The 16,847-nt window shown below is 36.3% G+C and overlaps 1 protein-coding gene across 1 annotated transcript in view; it reads left to right on the forward strand.

Annotated features, from left to right (window-relative positions):
* Positions 1 to 16,847, forward strand: part of SPO11 (SPO11 initiator of meiotic double strand breaks) — a gene marked incomplete at its 5' end in the record, with an annotated part of 43,190 nt that overhangs the window by 18,508 nt on the left and 7,835 nt on the right. The window contains 6 exons of the mRNA XM_067307967.1: positions 8,591 to 8,717; positions 11,303 to 11,416; positions 14,491 to 14,579; positions 15,241 to 15,307; positions 15,537 to 15,645; positions 16,294 to 16,380. Coding sequence (XP_067164068.1) covers positions 8,591 to 8,717; positions 11,303 to 11,416; positions 14,491 to 14,579; positions 15,241 to 15,307; positions 15,537 to 15,645; positions 16,294 to 16,380 — 593 coding nt within the window. The remainder of the gene's footprint in view (positions 1 to 8,590; positions 8,718 to 11,302; positions 11,417 to 14,490; positions 14,580 to 15,240; positions 15,308 to 15,536; positions 15,646 to 16,293; positions 16,381 to 16,847) is intronic.

Genomic DNA, 16,847 nt, shown 5'->3' on the forward strand with positions numbered 1-16,847 from the left:
GGATATGATCTCATCCAGCTCTCCGCACTAAAGAGGAATCTGGATTGGTCGATGAGCATGTTAGTTTTCTTGCTGGTGAAGCATCAAAGTTTATTAAGTGGCTGAAAGAAAAGCTTCAGCTTAATTCATAGAGAAAGCTTTAAATAATAATATTGTAGAACTAATGGACAGAGGGAACTTAGGTAGTAGCTTCAGCAACACCATTTCGATACCAGTTATTTTTTATTTCTTCTCCCTGACACGGTAGGCTCCCAATCCTTCATTCCTGGCACTCAAAATTCCTGGTGAATGGATCCAGATATGGAAGCATTCCAGCACAGTGCAGGAGAGACCCCTTGACATTATGGAGTAGAGCACATGCAGAAGAATATTGAAATGATATATTAACACCACACCAGATTTTTAGGAGAGCACTATCTCCCTAGGAACAAGCGCCATACCCACCTGTCGTCCCCCTGCGCCTGAGGCGCTGCTGACAGCATGTGGCTATTTATTGTAGCGTACTTTTTCCAGCTTTGGTTCCATTTCTGTTTGATTCAATGATCTGCCTTTTACTTTTCTGCATTTCTAAGCATTTCTGTCTTTAAGAGCGTTAACTTGTAGCTGTTTGTTAATTGTGAGTCCAGTTTTACTTTTTGAAAGCACAGTCAGCACTACTACCTTCACTGTATGTTTTGTTTCCACACTCAAATACCCTTGCATACCCCTAATGAGCTAACACTAAAATAGACTGGCTTTTGCAAAGATACAGAATTACTGTGTATTCCTTTCTAACAGCTTGTATGATGTTATCATAAGACTGATTACTGAGATGTGAGATACATCAGTCAGAGACTACAGCAAATGCTATCATTAATATTTTTGCACTGACTTAATTAGATATGTTTTTAATGATTTAGCTCAGCTGATGCAACATCCTATAATGGACATAGCTTTGAAGATGCAGAGGTGTTTATAGAATCTAACTGATCATAGTAAATTATGATAAGATATCTTATGTTAGTACTTTCAATAAAGGGTCTTAATCAGTTACATGAAAATTGAAATTTCCCTGTCTACTTTACCATTTTGCAGTGTGTTAGATATCACATGTCAAATATTAAAAAAAAAAAAAAAATTTCCTTAGTATAGATATACATGGAGCCTGTGCATTTATCTGTGCAGGAAAACTGACCACAATAGCTATTTCTGAATAACCTATTCCATAATAGCTCCCTGTATGGATATTCTAGTCCGGAACAGTCATGGGTCAGATGGTAAGCTATTGCAAAATAGCTTATTCTGCAATAGCAATTCCAGTCAGTTTTCCAGGGTAGAGACTTTCATCCAGAGCTCCAAACTCTTGTTTGTGCCAGAAGATTTCATCTTTACAGAATAGTATAAATTTGTTCTCTTCAATTCTTTAAGGCCCACACTAAGCACTGAACTCCCTTTGGGATCCATGAGATCAGCCAGGGAGAATTTTATATTATAGAAATTTGTATTAATCTGCCTAGACTCTAGTTTTATTAACCAAACATTTAATTAACACCTTCTTGTAACTCTGAGCTGTATATGTTTTTGGCTGCAGGATGTCCTCAGGGCTTTTCTGGGACAGCACCTGCTAGAGCCCAGTCCTAAAACAGGAGACAGAAAGTTGCTTGGAAGAAGATCCATAAAGCCAGAATCACCATCTAGTAGCTTTCATTGCCAACAGCAGAGCAAAATGTCATATCTTCCCCCATGCCCAAATACAAAAGATGAGTTACAGCAGTGACATCCAGCTGACACACTTGAGTTTACTCAGAATACAGAGAAAAGAGTGATCGACACATGTACAGAAGGACTTCATGAGAAGGCTAAAAGGACTAAAAATGCATCCCGGAGAGGCAGTGCAGGAAAGTCTTCACAGAAGGCTGGTTAACCAACTTGCTGCATCCAGAACTACTTATAAAACAACTCAGTAAGACATGTTTTGGGTTGAATTCTTGTTTATATTTGAATAATGGATTTTCTCCTCATTTCCCATTAAAAAAAAAAAAACAAACAGCAAAACCAGACATCTACACTGTTTTTTATTTCATATCCCTTTTATTGAGGACCCTCAAAAGCAAAGGTTGTCATTTGTCCAATATTACACCCAAGTGCCCCTGGCATTTTTGTGATGTGGACCAATTAACATTAGTAACTTAATTAAAATCTCCCAATGCATTTTAAATGATGACATAAAGCTGATTTTAATCTAGGTTTCCAAAAATAAAGTGGAAGTCTTTATCAACTGCCCCACCCTGTTCAGAATTTTATGGCTCACAGCCATAAAATGTCAGAATAGTGACTGTCAGAGCAGTGTCAGAACAGACTCATACATCATCCTTTTACTTCATTTTCCCCAGGCATTATTAAATAGTTAATAATAAAAGTCTAAAGTCCATTCTGAGTTTTACCTGTTGGCTTAAATATAGGGCCGTGTCAGCAGTGGTGTAGTATGCATATAAATGAAAGAACAGATTTTGGCTCAAATATTTTTAATGTACAGCAGCTGGCATTTTGGGGTTTAAAGAACAAAATCACACCTGAGTTTTCCTGGTTTCTAGGATTTTGCCAGAAAAAGGAAAACACAAAATAAACGAGACATTTTACCTTTTCAAAGCCAGGAGAAATGATGCAGCTGTTTCAAAGAATATGTTCTACTGACCGCTATAGTCAAGCTGTCACATGAACAAGGAATAGATGACATTTATGCTTTCCATTTATGTTTTAACATCTTCCATTTGTTTATATTTCAACACATATTTTTTTTAATCATCAGAATTTTTCCTAAAAACATATTTATTCACTGTTAAACCAGATTTGGATTTTTGCAAATATATAGATAACTACCAATTAATTAACTAAATATTATTACTGCTTCTGCGGCATGATATGTAGCAACCTGAAAACTTCCCACCATTGACAAGTGGGATTGGTCAGATTCTTACTGTACAGACAATAAGAGCAGGTGACTTCTAGGAGCTGCCAGAGAAAGTGGACAGAATTGGCTGTAAATCATTCATAGTCCTGTAGCCATTCAGATTTGATAGATTTTGTTATTTATTATATTTTATTATTTATTAAGACTATTATTATTTAGTTAGTTGATTTTTAGGCACTTCAGCCCAGATTATCATTTGGTTCCCTTTCCAGCAATGGAAAATGTGGTGATCAGTAAATTTTAGGTACCTATCTCTTTTGAAAAGAGATGGGAGTTAGGTGTAGAGAGTGGTGCCATTTATTTGCCAGATGTCTTACATTATTTGGCTGCCATGGGATTTTGATATCCATGTAAACAGACAGCAGAGAAAGAGTTTAACATTTTGTCCATAATATAGACTATCATTTTTATTATTTATACGTGAGAGAACTGTATGTTATTCAACAGCAAGACAGTCTTTTTGTTTTATTTTCAGCAGTGTCACTTACATGGAGGCTTGGCTGTTTCAAAATATTTTCTCTCTTCATGTTCCCTCACAAGATAGTCTTCAAAAGAATAATAAAAGTAGTAGAATGCCCCACTTCCCACTCTAAATTCCTATTATAATTTTCTTCTAACTTTTCCAAGCATTAGAGCTGCTACAACTGATTTTTTCTCAGGCAGCCTGCACTTCTTGTTATTAAACTGCTGCAAGTATGAGAGGTTGATACAGTAACTGGGACTACAGAGGGGAATCAGGCTTCAAGAGTGTCCTAACTTATGTGAGACCAGTTTAGGAATGAGAAATAGTAGCTATGATAGTACTGGGCAAGCTCAAACTGCTTAGCACATAAAATTTGTGCCAGTAACTGCTCAGTAATATCTTTCTGCCTGTTTGCAGCTTAATTATTGTCAATGGACCCAAGTGCATGTGTCATTTATACTAAACTGGGAAAAGGCATTCTTTGATTGAAGTTACTTTGCAAGTGTTTCTTTGTCCCAAATACCTTTGTTGTCCTGCCACCCAAAAGTACATTACTGCCCCTAAAAGTGTTAGAAAATGCTGGATCTGACTGTGGCAGAGGTTATATGAAGGCTATTCTTCCTTTTTAAAAAAGGCCTGTTGAACTTTAGTTCTAGCTGACAGATAAAAGACAAAGAAAAGAGATGCTAACAAAAAAACCCTCCTCTCACAGTGACTTGGCTCCTTGAAGATGAATATTTTGCAGGTGTTTCTCAGTCCAAAACAGGTAAACGGAAAACATATATTAGTTTTCTTTCTTTTTTTTTTTTAACCAAACTTGTTAGTTAGAAAGAGAGGTCCCGTTTGAAGTTGTTAACTGTGAGTGACTTTTCATCTCTTATTTCTCTGGGCTCTGCTCATTAGAAAAGATCAGTAACTTTTCATGTAACTGGCACGTGATAGATCTGCCTCCCATTTCTTCCTAACTTATTCAGAGTAAAATCCACTAGCTCACAAAATGCCTCTCCTCCCAAGGACTGTCCAGATCACAGCTAAAGGAAGCTGAAAAGAAATCGAAGCTTGTTGGAACATAGTAGGCATACTCCCAAGAAGCTCTTAAATGGCTGGTGGGGATTTTTTTTCCCCTGTTTTCACTGTTGTGAAAGGTGTCTCCCTTTTTAGGCTTGAGTTCTTAAGACTGGCTTCCACATGTTGTTTGGCATTAATTGAAAATAGGTCCACCGTTATGCCTACCAGTCTATTAAAAGAATTACTGACAGACCATTTGGAGAGAAAGACTTACCATGGCAATCATGAAAACTTAATGTAAGAGACTAATTACATATAAAAAGAGGAAAAATCTTTTGATAAGGTATGCAACAAAGAAAAGGAAAAAGTATACACAAGCTTTTATATATTGAATGCTCTATTCTGCTGATGCAGTTTAAAATCTTGGCACTAAGATAAATGCAGTTTCGTTTTCTGTAATGCTTTTATTATATAGTATGTAATGATAAGAACAGTTTTAGATCTAGACAGTCTCTTCTTCAGCAATTACAGAACTGACTTTGAAATCAGCATCAGACATGTTATACAGACTATTTTATAGCATACCTACCTTCAAAAGTATCCTGATAAGAGCATTGGTTTATAATAGGAGCCAATCTTAAGGAAACTCTTTGATAACAGGGTATTTTTTAAAGCAAATAAATATGAAAGTGTTTCATTACCTATCATATGCAGTTTTATTAAGAATTAGTGCAATCATAGTGTAAAACTTAGTATTTTCAGAGTAATAATCCTCTCCTTTGTATGCCATCTATAGTGCCCTCTACTGCACATCTTTGCAGCAGCAAGACAAGCATCAGTTGCAATGCATTTTTTCACCTTTTTTTTCCATCTTAGCATCTAATAATAGTTCATTATTTGTTTTCCTAATCGTTTTCCCTCTAATATACATAAAATATGCAGTAAGTATTTGCTTGAAATTCATTTTTCTTATCAGGCAGGGTTTACAAAGGGGAAAAGAAGAAAGAGAGAGGAGTTCAGGACATGACCTGCTAATTCATTTACAGATTGTAGTTCATTTACTGATCATATTCTAGATACTAGTTTATGTGTTTATATATACATGTATATATTTACATATACATGTGTAATATTAAGGTTGAAGCATGGAAATTCTTGTTATTATTGCTTGTTTTTCAATCTCTACTTAACTAACTCTGGAATAAGCATTAGGTATTTGGGTCATGCTTTTTCCAGTTGCTGTTTGCTGCTATAATGAAGAGACAAGTCATTAAAATAGCTTCTTACAAGTTGATATATATAGTTTTATTTGCAATCTGTTGCCAGAGGCATGATATAATTTTGTCAGTTCTATATCAAACAAAAATCTGTTGATTTTGATGTTGAATTGTTGGAAAGAGCTACAGGGTTTTTACGTAAATATTTCCGGAGTGATCTCAAGGTACCTAAAGGCCAAAGATTGAAGATGAAAGATTTGAAAATTTCAATTTATTAGTTCCCCTTTCTTTTCCTTGCCTCTGTTAATTGAAGAACCTCATGTTCATATCATCATAGCCTGAGGTTTTCCTTGAATAAATCAATGCATGAATTTTTTAATTACCTACCCAAGCTGGATTTGGACTGCTTACTCTTACAAGTACCAAAGAAGAAACATTCACTGGTAGTTGCTAGTGGAACAGCAGGGAAAAACAGCTGCCTCCAACTTTCTAAGCACTATGTCATCTAACTTTGCTAACAACAAGCCTAAGCATCGCAGCATTTGAAATGCTGTTGGCAGCCAGCTAGATACAGCACAGCTTCCAATAGTACTGCCTGTTGAGCATAAAAAACAATGTTATATCAACAGTGGACTTAAAAAAATTAAGTTAATTAAATTAATTTAAATTAATTTAAAAACTTAAAAATTTCTCTAGGAAGGACAAGCCTTTAAGATATTTATCTCCCAAGTAATTTTCTGTCAAAGTGACCACTTTTAGGCAGTCTTTTACTATGATTTATTTAGGAGTTGAAAATACAAAATCTTCAGTATATCATAACTGCAAAGGTGAGAACAGTTTAAATTCTTAGATTTTTGCTTCTTTTCATCATCGAGCTGCCCCTGAAATGAGTACTCATCTCAGCACTCAACCTACTGAAGCAACAGAGAATATAGGTGTACTCATGGCGTACCATGGGGACTCTAATGAGACTGTTTCTGCACAGAAATAGAAATTGGCCATAGACTGTTGCACTCTTTAGGCCTTCAGAAGGTCTCCCAGAAGTCATGGATTTTCTCCTTAATTGTACAATGAGTTTAAATTTCTCAAGTGAACGAGAAAACTAGAAATCTTGTAGGAAAAGATAAACCTAAAGAAAATAGATGTGAAAAACATCAAAATGATAATCACGTGGGTTTTGTTAAAATTCAGTATCAGTCTGTCTCTAGCTGTGTATCATCCATTTTGAAGTGATGCCTTCTGGCTGACGATACCATATGAGTCATAAATGTCCTGATTCTGTCATAAGTCTTACAATATTCAGCATTTTTTTTCTTAAATCTAACCCTCTTTGGAATCCAGTGATTCATGACTCTTAGAATTTGGGGTTTGTTCATAGCACAAGATTTTAACAGCCTGTTGAGAAAAATTTGAAAACATGACCAAGTCTATGCTAAATCTTCCAAATGCTGAAGGCAAATTATAAAAATAGTGTTAAATATTTGATCTCATTAAAGGAAGCTGATTTTTCAACTTCTGGCATTGCACTGGGGCTTTCACCTTTTTCAGCCTTTTTTCCCCCATCATTTTCCCAGCCTGTTTCCTCCTTCTTGTGCTTTCTTTGATGAGGGCCTGAATACACTGCCTTATCCTGAATTACCCTGATTCCTGATGCCTCTAGGTAGCTCCAGTTGGCCAAATGAGCACAGTTTTGTGTCCCTGCTGCCTGTGAAATGTTCTTTTCCGTTCTCATCCATCACGTCTGTAGTATTTCTTTGTATCCTGCATCTCTCATCAGTCTCAAAACCCTTTTACTGCTCTGGCATTCAGGTGTACACCTGGACCCTCAGCTGTTACTCCTAAGTCAGAAACCACTTATTGCCTCCCAATGTGATGCTCTTTCCTGTAGTCATCTAGTTCATCATGGTTCGTTCATGTTACTTCTCGTTCCTCAGGTAGGGATGAAGGCAGGGCTGCCTGGATGGCCGAGGGCATGCTTTCCTCCTCCTGTTCCAGGCACTGAGAACAGTTAGGCAAAAGCATTTGCCATTAAGGGAAGCAAAAATTGCCGGTCATTCAGAAAGAGTGTGAAAAGTATCGAGGCATTTGGCCACTTTCTAGCCAGGCTGGCCAAATTTATTCCAGTGACCCCAAAGATCTTGATCTTACTGAGCTTGTGCTTAAATATCTGCTCATATACAGCAGCTCTGAAGATGGTTTTAAGGTTTTGTTTGCTGACAACCTGGTCAGTCAGGAAGGGCGGGAAAAGGTCCTCATCCGTTAGGAAGGGCGGGGCAAGCTCCCGTCAGTCAGGGAGTGTGCTAAAAGCCATTGGTCAGTCAGGAAGGGCGGGAAAAGGTCCTCGTCCGTTAGGAAGGGCGGGGCAAGCCCCTGTCAGTCAGGGAGTGTGCTAAAAGCCATTGGTCAGTCAGGAAGGGCGGGAAAAGGTCCTCGTCCGTTAGGAAGGGCGGGGCAAGCTCCCGTCAGTCAGGGAGTGTGCTAAAAGCCATTGGTCAGTCAGGAAGGGCGGGAAAAGGTCCTCGTCCGTTAGGAAGGGCGGGGCAAGCTCCCGTCAGTCAGGGAGTGTGCTAAAAGCCATTGGTCAGTCAGGAAGGGCGGGAAAAGGTCCTTGTCTGTTAGGAAGGGCGGGGCAAGCCCCTGTCAGTCAGGGAGTGTGCTAAAAGCCATTGGTCAGTCAGGAAGGGCGGGAAAAGGTCCTCGTCCGTTAGGAAGGGCGGGGCAAGCTCCCGTCAGTCAGGGAGTGTGCTAAAAGCCATTGGTCAGTCAGGAAGGGTGTGAAAACCTGTTGGTTGACTCTGTGGCTTTTACCGAAGTTTTTGGCTTTTCCTCTCCAGCTGACCCAACTGTTGGAGCTCAGGGAATGAGTTTTAAGTCCAACGCCCAGAAGAGCCTTTTGTAATCTCTTTGCTAATCTCTTTTGCTTCTTCTTTAAAATGGCTTCGTCCCTTCCAGGGAGGCTGGCTCAGTCTGCACCGACGTCCACGGAGGACCGCGGGCTGTGCTCCACCACGGTGCCGGCCGGGAAGGAGACCGGCTCCCAGGAAACAAGTCCGTCTCGTCATGGGAGCCATGTCCCCAGGTAAAACGTGTGAAAAGCAGCACCCACACAATCTTTCTGTGGGAGGACGTAAGTAGGTAGTGCACCATTGCACCTAATGGGTGCATGTAAAAGCGAAAAATATAGTCCACTCTAAGAACACACTTCAGACACAGCATAGGCAGAAGGGGCTCTCGCACTGTGCAGACAGCATCTCGGTTCCCTCATGACTCTCAGAAAATCTACAGGCACAAAAAAGAAATACAGAAAAAAGTGAAAAAACAAAAATACTAAATTTCATATTCATTATTTTGCTTACAAAAACTCTAAGCCTTTAGTTGCCTTTTTAAAAGACTCTTTCAGGACACAGTATATCATCCTCAGAGGCTCAGGCAGAGAGCATCTTCATAGGAATTTTAAAAGAAAAAGGATAACAAAAATAATATGACTCGGGGAGTTCTTGGTCTTTATCACAGGTATAGGAACTGCATGGTTCTAGCAATTTCCTGTTCTGGTTTTTAGAGTGTATTGGTTTAGTATGTTGCAGATTTTTATTTGTAACTGCTTCTCTTGTGTATTTATATTATGTTGCTTGCTAAAGACACTATAAGATTAATCTTCTTTTATGCTATTAATGTTGAAGATCATTTCATGTGCTATATGGAGACTAGGATCTATTCATGCTGCAACCTGTCAGAAATGAGCTGCAAACCCTGTGAGATCTACAGTGACTGCCCCTTCTCAGCTCAGATTTCACTGTTAACTAAACCAGAATGAATTTTAAGTAGGCATACTTGGCCAGTACTGTATGTTTACTTATTAAAATTCTGTTAATCTCTGCAAGGGGAGCTGGAACGTCAGCTAGCGGTACAAAGAGAATTGCTGTCCTCTTTTTCCTATTTTGTCACATTTACAACTTCTGTTGGCCAAGAAATCAGGAAATTGAGATTGGAACAGAAACCCAGACTTCCTAATTCTGCAGCAAAATTCAAAGTGCATACGGAACATGAAGCACAAATACAGTGAAATACAGTGACGAAATAAAGTATATATGAGTATCAAAACAATGTCGCAGTTTAGATTTCCTACCTACCTGTCCATTCTTTCATTCATCCACCTATGCATAATTTTATTTTCCTCAACTGGTAAGTTTGAGATTTGCACTGTGTTCAACTTTGGTTATCTATTTTACTCTAACCTTTTGCTGTATTATATGTTATCTCACCAGCTGACCCTTTTCTCTTTACTTAATAGAATTTCTTTTTTTTTTTTTTTAATTTGAGAGAATAGACCATGAGTCTGAAAGTCAGGGAATCTTGGACATGATTATGAAGCTATTATACAGTAGAAAATGATTTTACATATTGGCTGCATGACCAGGCCTTCATGTGTTATCAACACTGCAAATGCTTCACTATTTTACCTTTGGAAAGCCATTAACCTCTCTATGCCCAAGTTTATTCACCTGAAAAACAGAAAAAATCTTCAACTGTTTTGAACAATATAATATTATTGGACAAAAATATTAGTACACTAGTAGTTTTTTAATACAAATTCTATTCAAAAGAGTGTTTTGAAAGAGAAGGTTAATACTTTCCAGAAACTGGTTTTAGGAAATGAGAAACTAGTTTCAGCGACAAGAGAAATAAAGTGGAAGGTGAGTTACAAAATGGAAGAAACATATTCAGCTGATAGAAGAGAGATTTAATGATACCTCATTATTGCTTAAGGAAACTTACAGCTAGGTTTTATAAATCATTATTGCTGGTTTTGTAGCGCTAGGATAATTCATTTTGTGTGAGTGGGTGCTAGTATTTGTTCTTAGTGTATTACTTAATGATAAAATTAGGCTTTGCTGATAAATTTTTCAGCTAAAATAAGCAATAATTTTGTCTGTTCTTTTAATTCCTACCTAAAATTACAATGGTATATAGCACCCTTCCAGTTTAAGGACAGCTGAAATGCTGGCATCAGATTGCTTATGAAAATAAAAAGCATCTGTCATAACACTCAGACCAGCCTACTATTTTGCTGTAGAGGATCTGCTGCAAGGTTAGTTTGTCTTTTTAGGTGAAAGACAGATTTTATTCTTTTCATAGTGTATCTGTTGAGACTAAGCCTTCATATAATTAAAACCCTCAACAGTTTGTTCAAGGCAGCAGATCAAAAGGTTAATGTGCAGTGGTACAACAGGAAGTATTTGTACTCTTGAACATTTTTTAAATTTACAGCATTTAAAAACAAGTTAGCCCAAATCATAGCCAAAGCCAATATTACATCATTTAAAGTAAAGCATTAATCATTAGTCACCAACCAGCCAGTTGGTCCAAAAGTTCAGCTGGTTAAAAACTTGATGGTTTCAAGAGTGAATAGAAATGTACTTTTAAACTATGCACTCAGTGTTGTATCTGGAATGGAAAGTCAAAGATTTCAGCGGAACTAAGTAAAACAAACTTCAAAAGCAAAACAAAACAAAGCAAAGTTCCTGCATGTTTTTAAAACTAATATCTTCTTGAAACAGTTTTGAATTAAAAGATATTCTGTATACTGTAGGGGTGGGGATAGATGAATAAAACTCAAACTATATTTAATCATACGAACTGTATCATTAATTTGCTTTCTTTCAGTTCTGAAGTTCTTGAAGCAATAGAAAATGTTATTCTAGATGTACTTACAAGCTTGTCCCAAAAAAAAGCACCTGTGCTCACACTGGCTAACAGATCAGATTGGAGGAATATAGAGTAAGTGTTATAAATTTTAAAGGCCTGCAATATATTTATAGAAATGACATGACTATATATTTGATTGTATAACTTCCAAAAGAGTTAATCTTATTTAATTCTATCAGCATTAGAATTAACAAATAATTTCACTTCCTAAAAAGTAATGGACAAATAAAAAGTGATACTTAGTGTCTACTCTGCGTGAACAGGTATCACGTATTAAGTTAAGTAGCAGCAGACCATGGTATATAGGAGAATGTGAAACTCCAGTGAAAGGGGTTGGAAAGGAAAGGGAGGTCCTATAAACAATCATTTTCTGGAAGCAGTAGAGAACAAAAATGATAAGTTGTCTTTGATTAAAAAAACCTGTTCCAGGCTGGAAACAATTACTGACAATTTCAATCTCCAGTCCATTCTCTGCGCTTCCTCCTTTCTTTTTCTCTACTTTTCCTCATGATGTCTTGTTTCCTCAGATGATAGTGATAAGCTTCTCCTCTTCTTATTCTTCAAAGAAGATGCTCCTCTCCTTCTACTGCTGTATCTCTTACCTCCATGTTGCGTCCATAAGTTGTTCTAAGTTCATTACCAGCCAAAAAAGTAAACCAAGTTTCTGAAATGTTATCTGACTTTCAGATCTCATGCTAGTTTATCTAGACAGGATAGAGAAAAAAGCAGCCTGTTCTCCTTTATAACACACTTTGTGATTTGTGTAAGTTGCCTGTGGAACAATATTTTTCTGAGGAGTTCATTTCAGTTGAAAATGCCTGAAACTGACAGATTAATTGCTTTCTATAATACCGATGCAAAAGGATAAAGAAAGACACAAATCTCTTTCTTGTCCTGTAATAGCTTTGCATATCAGTGGGTTAAAGGATATTTAGATCAATAAGATTGCAAAGGTGTTTAGCTGGCCACATTACAAACAATTGAGGTTGAGAAAGCATAGCAAACCTTCTACACATAGCACTTTGGTGGAATCCTTATTTAATGAGAATAATAAATTGCTGTCAGTCAAAAAACCTAAAGGGCCTGAAGGTAATCAGTTAACTGAAAGGCTTGCATGGTCCAGTGGATTTAATGGTTTATGTCCTGATAGTTTGACAAAAATGTTTCACTCAGATGTCAGTAAAATTAAAATACTATAACAAAGTTTTGCAATTTTTGGCAATCTTGGGGGAACTGGCATTCCAGGCTAGAAAAACACATGTGAGATGTTATTTGCCATCGGATCACATAGGGGGGAAAATGTTCAAATTAAAACAAGTTAACATCACAGTATGTTAAAAATAAGACTCATCAATCAAATTCAAAAATGTTAACAAGTATTTATGATGGTGAAATGTCATCTCAGATATGCCTTTTCACTGATTACCCCTCTTTAATATGGCAGTGTAAGAAGATTACAATAAAAATAAACAAGTAAATAAAAACAAAACTCCAAAATGTACTAGGAACAAAAGAAAATAGAGTCAGTGGGGCATGCACCCTTTTTTCTTTTTCAGCAAGCCTTTTCATACCTAATATGCACAGCTGGGATCTACAGGGCAGGACCTAGTATAATGAGAGAATAATTTCATGTTTGAAATGTTTCTTGGAAACATTTGTAGATACCCAGAGAGATAGTTACCTGAGAACAAGGTCAATCAGTGAGAATGCCAATCCTAAAGCAGTACAACTGGTTTCCATTGTCCAGCTGTGTCTTTCTTTAAAAAAAAAAAAAAAAAGATTTCCCGGTCGTGGAGACAAGATTGTATAGGAAATTAGTCTGTTGGGGTAAAGACAATACTAGGAAGAATTGCTGAATGACTGATGTAATGCCAAGTTGAAGTTTTTTCTTTATGAAGTGTCCATGGGAGTCACATTGATCAAACTTAGACTCTTAAATGTACTGCTTCTTAAAAGGAGTGCTCCCTGTTTACCATATCAAAGCAATCCAGTAAAGTTTTGATTACTGTTTTCCTCCCAGAAGTTTCATCCTGTAAAGTTACAATGTAGGGAACATGCAAATGAAAAACAGAAATACCTTTTCAATGCTGCAGCACAAAGGCAAGAGAGTTCCTTTAAAGTAGAAAGGCAGAGGGCAGTGTGCTGTTTATTGCTGTCACCTCACATATGCGTGTGCAGCGTGGTGTGTTCTGCCACCCAAAGGATGGATGAAGCAAAAGCTTTGACAAAGAAAGAAATTTAGAAACATCATGTCGTTTTATGTAAAATTATGGTTATTTTACCATTAATACTTTTTAAAAGTACATACAAACTCCAAGGTGAAAAAGAATGCTTTAAAGACAGGACTGTTGTATAATAAGGCAGCAAAATATTTTTATGCAAAAGTAATCAGATGTCATTAAGAAAATACTTGAATCTTTCAGTGAAATGTGCACTGTCAAAAGTGAAAGGTGAAATACAAAATGGTTCAACTCATTTAGCTAAGTCAATTTTTTAGAGAATAGGATGAACCACATTTTTGTATCCAAAAGTAAATAATGAATTAAAACTGAGTTGTTCTGATAATAATTTCAGTGCATAGATCTGATCATATTATTGTAATATGAAATAATGACACTTATTTCATACATTCTAAGACAGAAAGTTACTGTGCCAGACTTGACTTGTATATTAATAGTGAACCTTATTTTTTCCTGTATCACTTATTCCTTTGTTTCCATACTAAATGATAATTTATGCTGATATATCAAAATTTATAAGCATGTATGAAATATTATACTTGTCTCTACTTCTGTCTGGGAGCATATGTATTTAGGCTTGAATTCAGTCTTGAAGTGTCGTCTTGAGAAAGTCTTTCTTGTTTTGAAGCCAATGATCAGCTGGGGGCCAGTTCAGTAGTGTTTTGAGTGGGTCATTCTGGCAGATGATGATTACTGGCTGTCTTTTGCCTTTGGCAACTCCAGCTAGAGAATGATGGCCAGTCACTCCACTAAAGTTGATGGGGCTCTGTACTAAGTCTGAAAACAGGACTAGCATATTTGATGAGAGAAAAGGTGTCTTATGCTGAATTATCTTGCAGAGAACAATTTACCATATCTTCACTTCATAAGTTTACAGTTTTATTGTATTTGTTTGCAATGTATCAGATTTAAAGATTCTGTTGGTCTACAGATGATACCATGTTGTACTACAAAAAAAATAAGAAGTGACTGTTCTAAGTCAGCACCAAAATTTGGTAAGTTAAAAAAAAACAAAAGCAAAATTCTTAATTTGTTTTTTCTTGTCTTTTAGTTCAAAACTTTGTAGAAGAAATAAATTATGCATTGTGCTTTAGAAGTATATAACTAATACAAGCCAGCCCTTCAGCCTTTCCCTTCTCTATTAAATTATAGTGTGGGTTACAGTGAAATTAATACAGAGTTCTTATAATTTCCACCCTCCCTGACTGAGTATCAGCTGCGGACATATTTAAAAGGTCTTTATATAAAAACATCATCCTTCTTCAGAAAACTGACTAGTGAAGGAATCTTGGAATATGGACAACAAACTAATTTCTTTTTCTAACTCCAAGTCATTTCTTGGCCTGGATAGCAGGGCATACTTTCCCTCAGTTAATTTGATCATATTTTTTCTCATTATGCTAGAAATTATTGAGTCTATTGATTAGTACAGTCTGTGTTTTCACAGCACATTAAAATATATATGTTCAAATTGTATTTACATTTTTTAGTGTTTTATGGGACACAAATATGGGTCAATATAAATACAAACTATAGCATACATGTTTCTGAAAACAAGGTTGATCTATCAGGGCTAGCTGTTAAACAACTTAAAACTACTTTTTATTTGGTAAACATCAATAAGATTAAAATATTTTGTAAATGTATTTTTTTCAGCTCTGATGCTCAAAATTTTATCGATGATCTATAAGATGGTGCAGAGCAATACTTATGCAACTAAAAGGTAAGATACTGCATTTCTGTAATTTCAAATGACATTGTATTTTAAGAATGTTATTGTGAAAGACAAACAGCTTGGATATAAACCTGTAGGATAACACATTTCTGTACAAAAAATATAGGTTTAGGTTGATCTAATTATCCTTGCCCTCAGTAAAATGTTTTTCTGCATTCTCTCAAGCCTACAGCTTTTTCAGTATTATAACTACAAATACACTATTTTATCTTTATAGAGATATATATTACACAGATACACTACTCTTTGGCAGCCAGAGTGTTGTGGACAATATAATCGATGACATTTCTTGCATGCTTAAGATACCTCGGAGAAGTCTACATATAGTAAGTAATTTATTATTAAGATTTTTATTTTGTCATTATTTTGAAATCATATAGATTATACTGAAAGCTGAAATATCAGGAAAGTGATCAGTAGGAAGTATGCAGTGAAAATAAAGTGTCAGCTGTGCAATGAAACTTTATTTTATTTGTCATGGTATTCAGAAGGTTGGTTTCTTCAGAGAAAATACATAGTTAATTCCCTTGCTCCAAAGAGTTTGGGAACTAAATCCTTTAGCTGAACTAATTCTTTTAGCCAACTTCTTTAGCTAAAATCACTAGGCATTTTGCTATTAACCTAGTGAAGGCAGAGTTTAAACTTCAGAGTGTAAGACATTCATTCAGCAATTTGTGCTTAAGTGATTTGCTAACTTGGGGTTTAAACGAATATTTAAAGTGACTCACTCATGGGTACAACATCCTTTTAAATTTGTTTGTATCTTATGCCTTATAAGAATTCCTTTGTATCCATAAATGTAGTTATTAACATAATTTATTGTAAATATTCCTTCATATCCATGAAGACAATAGCTTTGTTCAGTGTTTAAAAGGTCGATGGCAGTCAATAATTGCTTATTACTGGTCAGAATTCTTTCCAGAATTTTCTTGTTTTGCCTATGCAATGTAACAACAACTTATTATTTTTTTCAGCTGTCTACAACTAAAGGTTCTGTTGCTGGTAATTTAAGTTATACTGAGGAAGATGGTACAAAAGTGAATTGTACCTGTAGTGCAACAGTATGTATTATAAATAGCAACAGTAATTCATGGCTTCTGCCTTTGTAGATGTACTTTTTGTCCTGTACTTTTTGTAGCCCAGGTTATTATATACATTTATTATACAGACCAGTGCTTGTGGCACACTAAGACCTCACAGCCTGGGTAAAAATGGGAGAGAAAAAGTATTGCTCAACTGTTTGGTGGACTAGCCTGCCACCAGCCTGCGAGTCAGCACATGCCTAATTTTAACCTGGCCCTTTATATTCTAACCCTTTCTATTACAGTGGTCTGACAAAGAAGGGCTCTAAATTGCAGAATCTTGGGCTCTCTGATCATACTTAGTTTCAGTCACAGTAGATTGATTTCCTGCAGAGTAAGAAAATAAGTCTTACAGCTTGAGTTGACGTACTCATCTGGTCCTCAAGGTGCTGCTTCTATTGGAGTGGACAGACTCATCTAGTAGTAACAGAACAGATGAGAAACTG

This window comes from Apteryx mantelli, chromosome 18, assembly GCF_036417845.1.
Source record: "Apteryx mantelli isolate bAptMan1 chromosome 18, bAptMan1.hap1, whole genome shotgun sequence".
Classification (NCBI taxonomy): domain Eukaryota; kingdom Metazoa; phylum Chordata; class Aves; order Apterygiformes; family Apterygidae; genus Apteryx; species Apteryx mantelli.